Below are 16,306 nucleotides of genomic sequence, written 5' to 3'. Positions count from 1 at the left end.
TACTTTTAATTTTTGTCAACGAAAAAGGAAGGAGAAGGCGGAGACAAACCGGAGAAACGTGCGACACGGGAAACACCGAACACTGCTCTAGTCTTCTAAAAGCGGGGTGTTAAAATCCTTGAAAGGCGAAGGTGGGAACAATGCCCGCTCCCCATAATTCGCCACGTTTGCTAGAGTGCCGGCATGTCTTTGGTGTGTGTGAAAGTGTCAAAGGTGGGATACAGTACCTGGATGACAACAACGTTGTCTGGGTTTCAGGTAAAAATCTTATTATACTCGACACACAGTTGGGCACACAGCAGATGGTGTCGTGCACGCCGGGGTGTAAAAAAGTAACTGCGATGGCGTTGTCCAACAATCGGCGTTTCTTGGCGGTCGCAGAGAGTTCCAAGCAACCAAGTATTGTTATTTATGGGTGTGACAGCAATACCACACCCAGGTTGAAGCGGAAGAAGATACTGCAACTTCCGGATCTTGGTTCATCGGAGTATGTCTCTCTGTCTTTTTCTCACGACGGTCGGAACTTGGCATCACTTGGTGGGCAACCTGAATGGAACCTTGTTTACTGGAGCGTCGAGAGGGGGAAGGTGATAGCATCCTGTGCTGTCCTTGATGATAGTGAGGCTGCAACCGCCGACCACGACCTGCTGAAGCAGTGTAGTATTTGCCCAAACGATTCTTCCATTGTGTGTGTGTCTGGAAGTGGTATTGTAAGATTCTTTTCACAGCAGGGAAGCCAACTCCGGCGCACCCCCGGTGGGGTTCGGGAGTCGGTGACGAATTACCTTGCCCATGTGTGGATTCCGTCTGAGAACTGGCTCATATTATCAACAGAAAATGGTGATTTGGTTCTTATGGAAAACAACGAGGTAAAGTATGCACTTCCGCTTTCCCCATCAGACGGGATTGCTATTACTGCGTTGGTTGCTTGTGGCAAAGGCTTTATATGCGGAGGGGACCTGGGTCTTATTAGCATTTACGAACGGGTTGACAACAAGGAGATGTATCGGAAGGTTCGAACGTTCAAGTTCAACAATGACTCGAACATTATGGGACCTCCGGGTGATGCAATACCCGTGATACTTTCCTTTACTCTGTCCCCTCCACCCGCAGAGGAGTACGTTTCATTTCTTACTAGCACGAAGCAGCTTTATTCACTAAACCTTCCGAATGCCGACTTTTTTAAGAATGAGGATGGTGTGTTTGAGCCCATTGGCCAACCGTTTCACTCGGCGCCAGTGATAGGGGTAGACATTTGTGTGCAGCGGCCACTCGCTGTCACCGCAGGGCGCGACCGCTGCGTTTTTGTGTGGAATTTTATCACAGGTGTTGTTGAGTTCCGCAAGCGCTTTACTTCGGACATCTGCAGTGTTGCTTTGCACCCATCCGGGACGCACCTTCTCGTAGGACTCGCAGATGGTCTGCATATGATGAATTTGTACTACAACGATGTTCGGCACCTTAAGAACATTGGCATAAGATCCTGCATGGAGTGCCGCTTTAGTAATGGCGGCAACTTTTTTGCAGCTGCTCATGCCACGACGGTTTATGTGTACTTCACTCATACTTGTGAGTTAATAGGCCATCTACGAGGCCACAGTGGCAAAGTAAAGAGCATATACTTCGTCCCACCGGATGACACGCGGATAATAACCGTAGGTATGGATGGTGCTGTTTTTGAATTTAGCTTGTGCGACTTCCATAAGGTAAATGACAACACCCTAAAAGAAATGACATACAACTGTGCAGTGGCGGACTTGGGAACTGTGTGGACTGCAGGTAATGACCGCAAGTTACGCCAATTTGATCGCACTAAGCTGTCACAAGTTGCGGTGCACGACCTTCACAACGCCTCCATATTTTCTATGGCCATCAGCTCCAGATTGAAGCTACTTTTTACTGGATGTGAAGATGGCACGGTTCGCGTCTTTAACACGTATCTTGGTGAGAGGCTTTCGTTAAATGACAATGACAACGATGTAAATGGTATCATGTCGGAGCTGCACCATGCCCACGCAGGCGTTGTTTCACGTCTTGTCCTATCGTTCGACGACGGATTAATAATAAGTACAGGTGAGGACGGCGCCGTTATATTTTGGGATGTCGTCGCGCCGTATCGGGGCCCTCAAAAAGAGGTGGAATATTCGAGCGAACTGTTTGTAGCACGTAAGGATATGGAAGCATCTACTAAGACCGTAGTCGAGCTCACCGCTGAGGCAACTGAATTAAAAGAGCGCATGCGACAACAACAAATAATTCGTGACCGTGTGCACGAAGAGCAACTGTCGAGGTTGGAACGGGAGTTCGCAGAGAAACGAGCAGAGCGTGTTGCCCGTTTTGAAGCTCTAAAAGAAGAGAAAAATGAACAGGCAATTAGATTTACGGAGTATATGGCTGAGATGGAGGATAAGGACAAGGCATCCCTACTGCGTACCAAGGAGGATTACGCCGCGAAGATCCTGTTTTTACGTCGTCGCAGTGACCGCTTGCAGCAACTGATTAGTGAGAAGCAGCATGAGCATGACAAGAATATTGTTCGCATACGCGAGCAGGCGAGACAAAAACCAGTTGAGGATAGGGAGATCCAGCAGCGTACCATAAAGGAGCTAGACGATCGTTATCAGCAGTTGCTGGCAGAAAAGGAAGAGGATGAAAAGCGCACTGATACGTTCTGCGCTATGATGGAGGAGGCCACTGACGTAGAGGTGATCAAGCGGAAGGAGGGCAATGAAAAGCGGCGCAAGGAACAATCACACGAGCTGTTTGCTTTGCAAGGTGTAAACGACTCTTTGCTCTCGGCCGAGAACATAGCGCGGGCAGAACTGGAGGCCACGAAAGCGGAGGTGCGAGAAAGGATGCGGCAGCAAGCGGCACTGGAGTCACAAATTGAAGCCGCCAAACGCGACATTGAGGCACTCACACAGGAGTTCAGGGACCGTGGAGAAACCATAGCCGAGAAGGAACGCCGAGTACTTGATTTGAAGAAGAAGAACCAGGAGCTTGAGAAGTTTAAGTTTGTTCTGGAGTACAAAATCAAAGAGCTGAAATCTCAGATTGATCCCCGTGATGAAGAAATACGGCAAACGAAATCTCGTCTAGCGGAGATGGGACGAGAAGCGGACAAATACACCCGTAGCAACGATCACCTTGTCCTACAAATACGCAACTTGCGGCAAAAGAAGGCTGGACAGAGTCGTGAGCTTGAGAAGCTGGCTGTTTCCATGCGCAGCTTCGGTGAGTTCCAGTCCCGTCTGTGGACGGAGTTATGTGATTTGCACGACGAAACAAACCCGCGTAAGTTGAAGGAGTCGGCCAAGCAACTCTTCGACAAGTACACGTCGGGGAAGGCAATTGGTACACTTAAAGCCCTTGCGTCGCGGTCAGCAGCCGATGAAGTAAGGGAGTACAACCGTGAACGTGATCACCTTGAGCGCAATCTTGCCGGACTGAGGAATAAGGTAAACAAGAACGCGGAGAATAACCGTAGTGACAAGTATCGTATTACTGCTGAGAACGTCATTCTTATAAAGGAAATCAATGACTTGCGAAAGGAGGCCAGACTGCTGGCGGGAAAAGCCGGTGTGTGGCGATCGGCAGGGCAGAGCAGTGTATCTGCCTGTGAGGAGGATGTTATACGGGAGATTGCCTCACAACGCGCAGAGCTAGCGCGCCTAAATGAAATAGCGAAGAAACTAGAGGAAGACATTCAGACCAGGTCCGCTCAGGTGCCGCTCTCCACGAAGAAGGAGGAGTAAAAATTGTATGGGAGAGGGAAAGCGGTCTGTTGCCCTGGGGTGGGCACACTCTCTCCAGAAATGTACAAGAAAAAAAACATCAGCGGTAGAAACAGTGACGTGCGATTACTGTATGTACCCTCAAACAATAAAGAAAAATGTTCACATACTTCTCTACCCCGCTGTGGCCGTGGTTCGAAGGTGTGCTCTATTATCATTTTTATACATAAATAGATTTACTGTCTGATGTGCATTAGAAGGTAGGTATCCATGTGAGCATGAGGGCGGGTGGATGCGTCCGTTGTGTTCGTGCACTTTTTTCCTGGTTGTTATTGGTACTGTTGCTATTTTTCTACCCCGATATGGTCCGTTTTCAATCGCCTTTTCCCTTCCAACTTTACACTTTCACTAGTTTTCAACCGTCCCGGGTGGATGCTGTCGCACGCCGTCCCCCGTCTGCGCCTCGCCGCAGCAGCAGTGAAAGCAGCCGAATGGTATGCAGCGGAAAATCGACGAAAACAAAAGGGAGGGGATGTGACCCGAGAAAAAGTTGATTGTACGGCGCCACTTTGGTTTGACGATACAGAGCAGAACCTGTTGGCCCGTGAGCAACATGTTCGCAGCCCCGCATACCGCGAGCTGCACCGTCCTGCCCTTACAAACGCCGCTATGGGCCTCTACGGTGGTGAGCCTGGTTTCGAGAAGGCTCACCGCGTGTGGGTGGACCCCGATCGGCCTCATATAAAGCACATTTATAACCAGACAGCGCTAGCAAGAAACCTTCGGTATGCTCGGTACGGATATTTTAAACGGGATATGCACTTACTTGACGTCGACAAACTTGTCAGGCACGCTCGCTTGTTACCAACGCCGGGTCGTTTGCTCACTGACTTTTTATACCAAAGAGTGCCACTACCGGATAAAAGTTGTGCCGCCCTTATACGGTACCAGAGACAGCAGATTGAGATGCTGGAAGTGTGGGGGCGCCACGCTAGCTTCCAATGTGCTGTGGAAATGTTCGAGCGCATGATTGTAACAAACATCCCTCCTGTAGAGGTGGGTGTGGAGACACACGGCGAGATGGTGTTATGTGCTGCGGCTTGTGGCAAGTGGGAAGAGGGATGGAACGTGTACGCAAATCGTGCGAGGGAACTTGAGAAAGAGTCCCCCGAGTCCTTCATCCTCAACACGTTTTTCTTCGATGCATTGCTTACTCTTTGTGTTGCAGCGGGTCGCGTAAGCGAAGGCATAGACACCCTGGAGGAGGTTATCAAACGAAATCTTCGACCCCGCGGTACCATGCTGAACAAGGCCATGATACTGTATTCAATTTTGGGGGAACAAATGTCAAAACATGAAGCGTCAAGGGCCACCAGCGAGGGCGAAAGATCCTACCTGTGTGAACCTGAGGAGGTGGAGAAAATGGGTTTGGAAGTTTGGTCCCTTTTTGACTTTTATCAGCTGCCCCGAACAACCGCTTCAATTGAGGCGTACATGCGCATGTGTTGTGCCTTCAATAAACCAACGCTTGTTTTGAAAGCACAGGGTTTCGCAGATGCATCTGATATCCGCCTTTCCATAGAATGCTTCCATTGGCTGGTCTATGCGATCCGTGGGGTTGCTGGTTTTGGAGATTACGTCATGGACGTCTTATCTCAACTGCGACCACGAGGCTTAACGCCAGATTTTGTCCTCTTCACTCTTTCATTCATGTACTGCGCACTTCAGCGCGATGGTGAACTAGCACTTGCCATATTTGACCAACATTTTGTCCATCAGAATATGAATCCGACACCGGAGATGGTGCTCCTCTTTATCCAGGCTTGCAGTAACTGCGAGAAGCCAACCGCGGCCATGCTAGAGAGATCTGAAACCTTGATCAAGCGGTTGGAAGCTGTGGGTAGTAGTGTGGATCTTATTTCACCCATCTACGATCAGTTTCTTGAATTGTGTGCCCACCTTGGCGCGGTTGCTTCAGGGTTTAGTGCCTTGAAGAGAATTGTAGGGTTTGGCAAGCCTTTGACGACGCGGATGATTAATTCGCTTTTGTTGGCAAACTCAAACGCCATTTCATCGAATGGTTCGCTTTCCATGACGGAGGAGCTCGTGGGTTTCTTCACTTTGTTGAAGATTCGACCGAATGCGGACACCGAGATTTGTGTGAATTTGTGCAGGGATGCTTTTGGTGAATCCCCTGTTGTAAATGATTTTATCAAAGTTATCGGCGAGAGCTTACAAGGTGACTCCGAAAAGGGTGAAGCACCTCAATATGATGAGGATATCCCTGTGATTCAAGTTCCCCCTCATGAGCTCAGGCAGTTGCGTACAGAGTGGAAACTTAGTCCTCGTGACATCGTCCTTCGCCGCTTTGGGCAGCACACGAAGCCACCGGGGAAGGCAGCTCTGGATGTTGGGAGTATGCGTGGTAGCGTGATACCATTTGGTCGCTCGCCTGGGGAGCAATTGGTATAAGTTGTGGCTTCGGTATGGCATTGATCATACTGCTTTTACTCGTATAATTGCGAATGTTTTTTCCCCCTTTTGGCACTTCACTGTACGTTCGTCCGGGCACTAGTATTCCTCACTTGCTGGTTAAATGAATACAGGATGATAATAGGAACAGGGGACAAGATCACCCCTGTTCCCTTTGGCACAATAAGTTGTTGTCTTTTTTCTCTTGCTTTTGCCAGCTTCGTGAGCTGGTCCCCATTCCCCACCCCATCCGGCGGACCACCGGAGTTACTTAGGTCTGTTTGTTTCTGTAGTGGTGGACAACAAATAGAGGTTAGGTGATGCTGCAGTGGGAGTGGCCCACTTCACTGTGCGCAGAGAGAAGGGAGTTGATTCGCGCGGCCGTTGAGCGCGCCATCCGGAACTCCATGGCTGAGGGTAGCGATGGGCAAATTCGTGGCACTGTGAACGTAGATGAACTTAATCTGGGGTCCAACCCTCCTGAAGTCACGCTCAGTGGAATACGAATGCTGTCGGCTGAGCGCACAGTAATAATGGTGAAGGTGCGTTACACTGGTGATTTTTTCATTCGCCTTAGTGGGCTTGAGGTGAACCTCGATATGGTGGGGTCCGGCGCCGAGGAAGCCGACAATAACTTCGCCCTTCCATTTTTTTGCCCGTTTGAGATGACATTACGGGACATTCTCATCGATGGAATGGTCGCCATTGAGATTCTTCAGGAACTTGAAGAAAATGTGCAATGGGGAAAATGCGCCGATGTACCAGTTGCCCCCCTCGCGACGACTGTCAGAAGCAGGAAAAACACAAATGGTATGCGCCCACCGTGTCGTGCAGGCACCCCGTCCACTCGTCACCGCTCGGGGTACGGTGTTTTACTTGGCGGTGGCGGCCGGGGGGCAATGCGGTTGCCGGGTGTACTCGACTCCATTGATGGTTCACTTTCATCAGTGGATATGGAAGGAGCATCGGAGGGTCATCCGAGGCATTCTTTGAGGGTGCGCAATGTTTCCCCACCATTCTTTGACATTTTATCGACTAAAGTGCTAGTGAAGCAACGCGTGGTGAAGATGCAGCTTTTTGGTGATCCGCTGAAAAGTTTCCGGGTGTTGTCTAATTTTGGTTCAGTGCAGGGTGCAGATTGTAAGGCGGAGCAGACAATCCGGAAGCTGATCAAACCCGCCATCGAGCAGCTCATAGAAGAGGGTATCATCTTCAACATATGATGCCGCTCGGTTTTGGTATTTCCTTTTAGTTTCTCGTGTTACATGGGCATGCAGTTGCCGATAAGTTTCGTTGAAACCGGATCGAACTTTGCTTTAAAAAAAAAGATTTACTCAGTAACACCCCTCACGCCACTTTTTTTTTAATTCTTGTTTTTGTCGCCACCTGAAGACTTTCTCTCATTCTGACCACCTTTGTGGCAGCTAATGCTTGTGGTTACCACTTTTGTCCTTCTCACTCCCACCTGTCTCACCTGTACTTCCAGTGGTTTGACGTCTGCCTTGCAGCGTGCTAATCACCAAGGAGGCTATGGTAAATAGTTCCGCTTTGGTTAGTGTTGGTGTGCGAGTGCGGCCCCTGGTGAAGGGAGCAGCGAATCCGCAGCACGTGTCAGAGTTCCAACAGAAGAAAGCCTGCGCGGTGCTTTCTGACACCACACTGCGGGTAAGTGATGGTTGCTCAGTGGGGAATGGACGCACGGTTCACTTTGCGTACGATTGCGTGTTTGATGAAGATGCGACGCAGGAGGAGGTATACGAGGCGCTCGCTTTGTCTGCGGTAGAAAACGTGGTAAGCGGTACCAACTCGTCGCTGTTAACATACGGCCAAACTGGGAGTGGGAAGACATATACAATTCTTGGAGTGACAAATCCTGAGGCAGCAAATGGAGAACTCATTACAAGTGAGTCGGGTGTCCTCCTCCGCTCTCTTCAAGATATACTGAACTACGCATCTTTGCGCAGAAATTCATCGCATACTGTTGTTGGAATTTCCGCTCTTGAAATTTACCTGGAAGAAGTGAGAGATTTGTTGAGTGCTGGCGAGTCCCCCGCGGTTGTGCAGATGGCTGTCACAAAGGACCACGTTCTCTTTTCGAATCTTGAGTACGTGCCGATCCTTGAGCTTGACGATGCACTGCGGGTGTACCAGGAGGCATCGGCCAAACGTATGCAACGAATGACCTTCGGAAACGACAAATCGTCCCGTTCCCATGCAATTTTTAATATCGAGGTGTACCAACAGCCTATAACAACTGTGAGCACCAAACCGTTGACTCTACCACAGTGCTTAGCTTTGAAGGAAGCGTCTCAGGTGTGCCCCCCGGGAACGAGACCCATATCGCACACACATGCGTTGTTTGCTGACGCTTCGAACGACCTACTTGGCGATGCCAATGCTCCCGTAATGTACAGTAAGTTGTCATTGGTAGATCTTGCGGGAAGTGAGAAGCCGGGAAACGTCAAGGTGAATAGTATTGGTTTTGACGAGCTTAAAAAAATTAACTCGTCACTGACTGCATTAGGAAGTGTTGTGCATGCCCTGTATGAGGGCGCGGCGCACATCCCGTATCGCAACACAAAGCTCACAACCGTTCTTCGCGACACTTTCGCCGCCCCAAATTCTCACGTCGTTCTAATCGTAACGGTGAGCCCAACTGTGCTTACATTCGATGAGACGGTTTCGTCTCTTCACTTCGCCAACAAAGTGAAAGAGCTCAAGGTATCTTCCACCGCTATCCGCAACACAAATAATGACCTCGATTCGCCAAAAGCAGGGAGTTTCCACTCGTCAGTTCGGTGCTTTGCGGAGTTATCTGCAGATTTGGCCATCGCTCGGGAAAAGCACAGCTTTTCCCCCCCAGAGGTCATAAAGCATGTGGCAGCAGATAGAAACAATCTTCTGTACGACACGGCCTTCAATATACGCCTCAGGGACTCTGATGCACGATATATTGGTATGTTTACCCTATGTGATGCACTGAAAGCTGTCGCGTCAGAGAAGGAGACTGCAAACGAGGAGGAGCGACAAGAGGAATTGCGGCGCGAGCTGTGTGACGAAATGGTTGAGGAGTGGAAAAATGGGTACATGGAGCTTCACTCGCGCTTAGAGACGGCCTCAGCGGATGATGGCCCATTGACTACAGACGAGTGGCAGGCGTGGGAAAGGAGACTTGTGAAGGAAGCTACCGACTATAGAGATACTCGCTCCATGCGCCGTCAGCTCCATCAGCGTTGTAAACTCGTTGCGACGGACATTGAAAAGACAGACAACGTGATCACCGGATTAGAGTATAGTGAGGCCCACCTCAATGGAGGTCACAACGGCGGTGCTTACAACGATTACTCTGGTGAAGAGTCGACTCATTGGGAACTGGGGGGAGAATGGGACGACGAGGAGGGAGAAGATGAATTGTCTGAAATTTCGTCTGATGTGGGAGAGGCAGCTGAATTAGCAACAACGTGTCTCACAATGTGTAACTTAATGTACAGGAACAAACAACTTTCGACTCTACTAGAAGAAGAGCAGGATCGGTACCAGTCGCAAAATGAAGAGGTGCTGGAGATGTGGAGGCTCAGCATGGCCCGTGCTGTGACAGATAGCGCGACCACGCATTTTAACGAAGGGGGTGGCAGGAATTACCGTGAAGTATTACGCTCAGTGCTGGGACCGTGGACACCTAAGGGAAAGGAGTTAGCGGCCCAACCGTTCCCGTACTGGATGCGCGTGGATGCTGATATTGGGGCAAACACCCGTTCCCGCAAAAAGGAGAAGGGGGTCCACCAGACAAAGTATGATGACCCCGAGTTTTTGGATGACGTTGCTTCTTTCATGAAGATGGGGGGTAAAGTCAGAAAGTTTAACAGTGATGGTACATGCCACAGTCGACTTATTTATGTAGATGTCAAGTCTAGAGAACCCCGCTTGTGCTGGTCGGTTGTTGGCTCTCTAGGGAAGGAGGGCTCCTTCCCGCTTTGTTTGATAACAAGTATTCTGTTGGGGCGCGTCAAAGAAGACTCTGTTGGGGGTGTGTGTTACACCAGTTGGGGTGTTATTCACACACAGCACGAAAAGGACTCGTACGGGAGAGAAGAACGAGTAGATTTTGTGTGTGACTCTCCACCTGAATTCGAGGCATGGGTGATTGGCCTTAGTCATGTCACAGGTCTGTGGCCTCGTTTCGAATTACCAATGGGAATAAGTGATGACGGGATGGCTTTCCGAATTGGGGACCGTGGTGTGAACTTTTGTAGAGAGTGGCATGTACCTTTAGCCGTGTATGCGGAGACGAGAGAGCAACTACTAAGTCGTCAACGGAGTAAAGGGGTCCGTTTGACGCCAGGAGAACTTCGCGTTCTTGTACGCTTGGATATATTTAGATCTTCCGCGATGTGGCTGCATTTCCGCGACGAGGGTCTTGTCGTGAACCCTCTTCCGGTGCTCAATTGCTACGTTGGCGCTGCCGAGGGGACAAATAGTGTTCCGCAAACATCCACGACAGCTGCGACGACACCCTCTCGGACCTCAACGCGTCACCTCTCATTGAGGAGCGCATCGACTTTGGGACCCTATTGAAAAATATCTTCTTTTAATTTGCACTTCTCCTTCACTTAATATCAGTGTTTATTGCTAATTTTACATTCCACAATAGGCTCTGCTGTGTTGCGTCGGGCGCTGTGGTCGATGCGTCTTCGTCCATAGAAATAAAAGCTCCCCAAATGTCGCTAGTAGAACGGTGAGCGTGTATACGAGGTGGACTCACCACTGGATATTTTTGAATTACCTGCACCCTTAATTTAGTCTCTTGTCTTGTTTTTTGATTTTTTCCTTTTGAACGCTTTCTTCTTGCCTTTGGCGTTGTCCAAAAATCGTTTGCAGTAATTTTGCTATTAAATATTGTGCTCATTTACGTTTGCTCTCCATCACACGAGTAGTGATTGAAAGAAAACTCCGCATGTTCTCCCGTCTCAGTAACGCATAACGGTGTGGTACGAAAAAAATATTATATGTTACTAGAGTGGTTAGCGAGTGACCTCGGTCGAGATAGTCCGATTCCCCATCCCCGCGGGGATTTGCTTCTCCTGTTCTTAAACAGAATGAGGGGATTTGATTGGATAAAGGGAGGGGAAAAAGGGACACAACTTGCCCAGGTAAATCATTTTTTTTTCCGGGAAATTAACTTTTGGTCAGCAATGTTGTAACATATACTTTCGCTTGACTCTCGAAGATAGTCACTCAACGTTGAATTCCTTAACCTTATTTCTCTGCTGGTATGTTTTCACCACCCCTCTGTGCTCTCTTCTATCTTTTGACACCATTAACTATTAGATGCAGACCCCTGGTGAGGAAGACCTGGTCCACAAAAAAAACGCCCAGCGGAGGGTCGAGGAGCACATGCGATGGAAGGCGGCTTTTTTTCAGAGCAGGCCACCCCCACCGTTTGTCCCCCAGTGCCGCCGACGTCGTGAGCCAATAGCTTCGAGTCCGGTCCATATATTTCACAAGCGGGCACTGGAGCTTGTTGCCGCTGAGCGACCGCCTGTGGTTTCGTCGTCGTCAATGAATGCGTGGCCCGTTGCAGCAGCAGAGAAATCTGACCCTAAGCGTTCGGCCTGGTTGGAGCAGATGAAGTCGGAGATGAATCGCCGCAATCCGTATACAGATTTGAATATATGCTCGGACCCGCGGTGCACAGTTGTGATGTCGGGGTTGCACGCCAAAACGGTGGAGGAGGACATCCGCATCTTCAGCGAGCAGTTTGGTCGTGTGGTCAGCACTCGTCTAATTTTTGACCGTAATGGTCACAGCCGACGGTATGGCTTTGTGCAGTTTGGACGGGAGGCGGATGTGCAGAGAGCAGTTGCAAGTAGTGGAAAGAGGCGGCTTCACGGTCGGAGTGTTGTGATCGACGTGGAGCGAGGGCGGCAGGAACCTGAGTTTCTGCCGAAACGCATTGCAAAAGCTGTGAAATTGCAGGGAACGTCGATCAATTCCCCCGTTTTGCCGTCTGGAGACACGCCAATTGGCAAGCGCCAGCGCAATGAGACCGAACGGCAACAAGATCGATCAAGGGAGGCTCCAACTAAGCTGGAGCCATCGGGAGGTGAACTGAGACACCGTGATGATGTGGACATCCTTCTGGATGATATCATGAGTATTACGTGATCCCTCGGTGCTGCCGTTTCCCTCCCTCCTACAACCTTTTGTTCATCTTTACCACATACACTGGTATTGGACACACGTGCTTGCCAGTTAGCATTTGTGTTCCTTCCATATGCCGATGGTTTGAATACCACGTCACAGTAACTATTTTGTCTGTGTGTGTATGTGCCACTACGGCGCTAACTGTTTGGCAGCACTCACAAGAAAGCTCCGGAGACAACAACATTCCTGTATTACAGAATTTCTTGGTTATTTTAAACCTTTGTGTGTTTCCACCCTTCGAGTTAACTTTGCTTATTCGCCTACGCCCCAACCTATGCTTTGTTTCTTTTTAGCCTATTTACGGGTCAAAAAGGAGGTTACAGCGAACCAGAGTAGTACGTGTGTATATATTTTTTCCCTCACTACTTTACACCTTATTGACAGAGAGACCCGCCACCGGCTCTATTAAACAGAGTTGGGTGTGTTTGAGGGTGCCTCAGCACCGGCGTTTGTGGAGCCGGCAGGCTTTGGGTGTTAGAGGGTGGGGAGGGGAGTACGCCAGAGCGGGAGTGAGGACCATCTCCGATAACGTCGAAGGAAAGGTTGGAGAAGCTGGTGATCAATGCACGTCTACACCATCGACCAAATTCTCGAACTGCGGTCGCTCTACCCGGAGCCACCGTACCCCGGCTTTTCACTTGAGGAGGCTTGCCGCAGAAAGAAGCAAACACAGACGAAACTGGTGCGTGGACCCAACGCATGGGCCGCGCGTGGATCGGCAAAAACCACAGCTGAGTGGGTCGAGCGCCTCGTCTACGGGTCATTAAATAAGCTGAGTGCGGCTAATTTCAACGAGATAGTCTCGCAACTTCAGACAAATACCATATTTTCTTCAGATGAGATGCTTAAGAAGACGGTTTCGATTATCTTTAATAAAGCGCTAGGGGAGCCTGAAAACAGTAACGTCTATGCAGGTCTGTGCTACAAGCTTGCGGAATATGAAGTAAGTCTCAACGTCGTACAGAAACAGAAGGAGGGCAAGAGACTGTCAAAGTTGCGCAATGCCGTTGTCGGGATCGCGCAGACGGAGTTTCAAAACCGCCGGAATGTTCCTTCATCGGAGGGACTCTCTGAAGAGGAGGTGGAGCAGCAAAGGTCGTCCTTCATGAGACGCAAGGTAGCAAACATGCGATTCATTGGAGAGCTCTTCCTGCACAAAGTTCTTTCACACAGTACAATGATGGATATTATCAACATCATTATGCAACCTGAAAAAGGGGGTTACCCGGCGAGCGAAGACCTCGAGTTTCTCACGGTGCTCTTCACTATTGTTGGCAAGAGCCTTGACTCCATCGCTGAACTCCGACCGAAATTGGATGCCTATTTTAAGGTTCTGGAGGGCCTAAAAGACCAGAAGATTTACCCTCCTCGCATATGCTTCAAAATGTTGGACCTCATAGAGTTACGGCGTGATCGTAACTGGGAGTCGCGCGAGACTGTAATGCCGAAAACGTCCGCTGCGACACAGAAAGAACCACCTCGTGCCTCTGACAGGGCTGTGCGTTCCTCAACGACGCCGAACTCGAGTAACGCAAGCAGTAGCGGATCGAAGAAAGGGAAGGGTGCGGGTCCGTGTGACTCTGCACTGGGCCAGCGAGCAGCGGCTTCAACGGTGGGAAAAGATGCGCGAGAGGGATTGAAGTCGCGTGCTTGGCGAGATGTTGTGAAGTCGGAGATAGTGGCGTGTGATGATCACGAGATGACCGTTACGGAGTCTGTGGCTTTTGAGGAACGTGTACGTTCGCTTTTTCAGGAGTGGCTAAGTGGCTACAGAACCGGGTGCCTGCCCAATTGGCAGGAGGAATTCCGTGATTGTGGGGCCCGACCGATACCTGACATGGACCTTCCCACGGCAGTGGCGGCCCAGGTGGTGCGGGAGGCCTGTATGACGACGAGGAAGGATGCTCAGTGTGAAGCCAGCAGACTTATGGTTATCGGCCTGTTTTTGGAGGATGATCAGGTGTTTAACGGGTTTGCCGCCGCTCTTTCCTCAGCCATTGAAGAGGGAATACTTGAGGATGTACCGAAGTTTAGCGAACGCTTCGCCAACATGCTGAGGTTCACTTCTGGCGACGATGTGAAGACGGATGTGTACTACGACGCGGTGCGAGTTCTATGCACGGCGTATGGTATGCTGCGTGACCCAGATGAAATGTCTCTCAGCACTTTGATGGAGTTCTGGGGCAAAATACCTCCTCCTGAGAAGAAAGAGGATGCCATATTTTCATTGCCTGTGGTGCAGTCGTTGGTAACAATGACGAAACTTGGGAGGGCACAGATTACCGGGCACATCATTTCCTCATTGCATGCTAACGGTCTCGTGGACGACGCAACACTGCATGAGTGGCTTGGGACTCCCGGAGGAGAGGTTGACGCTGAAGTAAAAGATGCTTTCAGGAAGGCTACAGTTGGGAAGGGGACCTTGACTTGATGTGAGCGGATAGGGAACAGCGTAAGAAGGGTGAAGTTCGTTGTTGGCAGCACCTCTGGTGGCGTCTCGCCGTCAGAGTGGGTGAAGGGGCCGCAGCGCGATTAAAGATGGAGGAGAGTAATTCACCTGCTTTCACTAATGCATAAGGAAGAGACAAAGTTTAAATAACACCAGTGCGCGATAACGTAAACGACGTCGGGACAAGAGAGAATAAGTCGAACGCAAATAAGCAGGGGAAACAGAGTGTGTAAGCGATGGCCCGCTAGGTACAGGGGAGTGCGGTCGTGTGACCTGTCGCTAAGCAAATTTGATGTGGCCTATGTGGTCACGTTGACGCGTTGGTGTGAACGTTTCTGCGGAATCCACTTTTGCTTTAGGATAGGAGGGAAACAATGTTAATGTTGTCTCGTGTACGTGCATGTGGTAAAGAAGTGTCTCTAATGTTTAAGCTGCAACTTTGCTGTGGTTCCGCCTCATGCACTCCCGCGAATGCCTTTTCACCTTTTTGGCCATGTACATTCGTTAGTTAAGAGCTAAGAGAAAGAGGCACTTACATAAGAGGGAATTATGAGCTTCAGATTTGTCCAGCGGTTTATGCTTGGAGTTACAGCTGCCTCTGCTGGATTCTACAGCTGCTGCTTTGTCGTATATCCTGGTGAAGCTGCCATTCTCTACAATAGGATCACTGGTCTGAAGGACTCCGTGTATGGCGAGGGTTTGCAGTGCCGTATCTTAGGGCTCGATGAAATCAAGGTATTTAATATTCGCATTCGGCCTCGTGTGCTGAAGACCATGACCGGCACAAAAGATCTTCAGATGGTGAACATAAGTCTTCGTGTACTCTTCCGTCCGCAGACGGATCGGTTGCCACAGATATACCGTGAGTTCGGCATGGATTATGACGAACGTATTCTTCCTTCTATCAGCAACGAAATTCTCAAAGCAGTTGTGGCCGAGTACAAGGCCGAGGAACTGATTCAGAAGCGCGACGTCGTGTCCGCGCGCATATACCAGCTGATGCAGAGCAAAGTATCACAATTCGGCCTTGTACTGGAAGACTTATCGCTTGTGGATATTCAGTTCGGTAAGGAATTCATGGTGGCTGTAGAGCAGAAACAGGTTGCACAGCAGGAGGCAGAGAGATTCCGTTACGTTGTGCTAGAGAATGAGCAAAAGAGGCGTGCCGCTGTTGTTCGCGCCGAAGGTGAGGCGGAGTCTGCCCGCCTGATCTCGGAAGCCATTCAACGCTCGGGAGGGGGACTGTTGGAGCTGCGAAGAATTGAAGCGGCTGTGGACATAGCATCAAAGCTCATACCAATGCGAAACGTAACCTTCCTTCCAGGGGGGAGTAATATGCTTCTCCACATGAAGAGCCATCAGGCATCTGAGCAGGCACATTGAACAGAAGGAAGGGATTAAATAATAAGATTGAACGGAAACAAGGTGTGTGCGTGTGGGTGGGCGG

At 49.9% G+C, this 16,306-nt stretch overlaps 7 protein-coding genes across 7 annotated transcripts, besides 1 other annotated feature; all 7 read left to right on the top strand.

Moving 5' to 3' along the window:
- Positions 1 to 16,306: part of a sequence feature (sequence corresponds to BAC RPCI93-4A8) that runs on past both edges of the window.
- On the top strand, positions 141 to 3,755 carry Tb927.8.4870 (hypothetical protein, conserved; the record flags this gene model as incomplete). Its single annotated transcript, XM_842224.1, has 1 exon — positions 141 to 3,755. The coding sequence occupies one exon, from the start codon at positions 141 to 143 to the stop codon at positions 3,753 to 3,755; it is 3,615 nt and encodes a 1,204-aa protein (XP_847317.1).
- Positions 4,167 to 6,206, top strand: Tb927.8.4860 (hypothetical protein, conserved; the record flags this gene model as incomplete). The annotated part of the gene is made up of 1 exon (XM_842223.1): positions 4,167 to 6,206. One exon carries the CDS (start codon positions 4,167 to 4,169, stop codon positions 6,204 to 6,206), a length of 2,040 nt encoding a protein of 679 aa, XP_847316.1.
- Positions 6,527 to 7,429, top strand: Tb927.8.4850 (hypothetical protein, conserved; the record flags this gene model as incomplete). Its single annotated transcript, XM_842222.1, has 1 exon — positions 6,527 to 7,429. The coding sequence occupies one exon, from the start codon at positions 6,527 to 6,529 to the stop codon at positions 7,427 to 7,429; it is 903 nt and encodes a 300-aa protein (XP_847315.1).
- Tb927.8.4840 (kinesin, putative) lies at positions 7,737 to 10,781 on the top strand (the record flags this gene model as incomplete). The annotated part of the gene is made up of 1 exon (XM_842221.1): positions 7,737 to 10,781. The coding sequence occupies one exon, from the start codon at positions 7,737 to 7,739 to the stop codon at positions 10,779 to 10,781; it is 3,045 nt and encodes a 1,014-aa protein (XP_847314.1).
- On the top strand, positions 11,535 to 12,371 carry Tb927.8.4830 (U1 small nuclear ribonucleoprotein, putative; the record flags this gene model as incomplete). The annotated part of the gene is made up of 1 exon (XM_842220.1): positions 11,535 to 12,371. The coding sequence occupies one exon, from the start codon at positions 11,535 to 11,537 to the stop codon at positions 12,369 to 12,371; it is 837 nt and encodes a 278-aa protein (XP_847313.1).
- Tb927.8.4820 (hypothetical protein, conserved) lies at positions 12,973 to 14,841 on the top strand (the record flags this gene model as incomplete). The annotated part of the gene is made up of 1 exon (XM_842219.1): positions 12,973 to 14,841. The coding sequence occupies one exon, from the start codon at positions 12,973 to 12,975 to the stop codon at positions 14,839 to 14,841; it is 1,869 nt and encodes a 622-aa protein (XP_847312.1).
- Positions 15,409 to 16,242, top strand: Tb927.8.4810 (prohibitin; the record flags this gene model as incomplete). Its single annotated transcript, XM_842218.1, has 1 exon — positions 15,409 to 16,242. One exon carries the CDS (start codon positions 15,409 to 15,411, stop codon positions 16,240 to 16,242), a length of 834 nt encoding a protein of 277 aa, XP_847311.1.

This window comes from Trypanosoma brucei, chromosome 8, assembly GCF_000002445.2.
Source record: "Trypanosoma brucei brucei TREU927 chromosome 8, complete sequence".
Lineage (NCBI taxonomy): Eukaryota > Euglenozoa > Kinetoplastea > Trypanosomatida > Trypanosomatidae > Trypanosoma > Trypanosoma brucei.
This window is presented reverse-complemented; position numbering and strand designations above follow the sequence as displayed.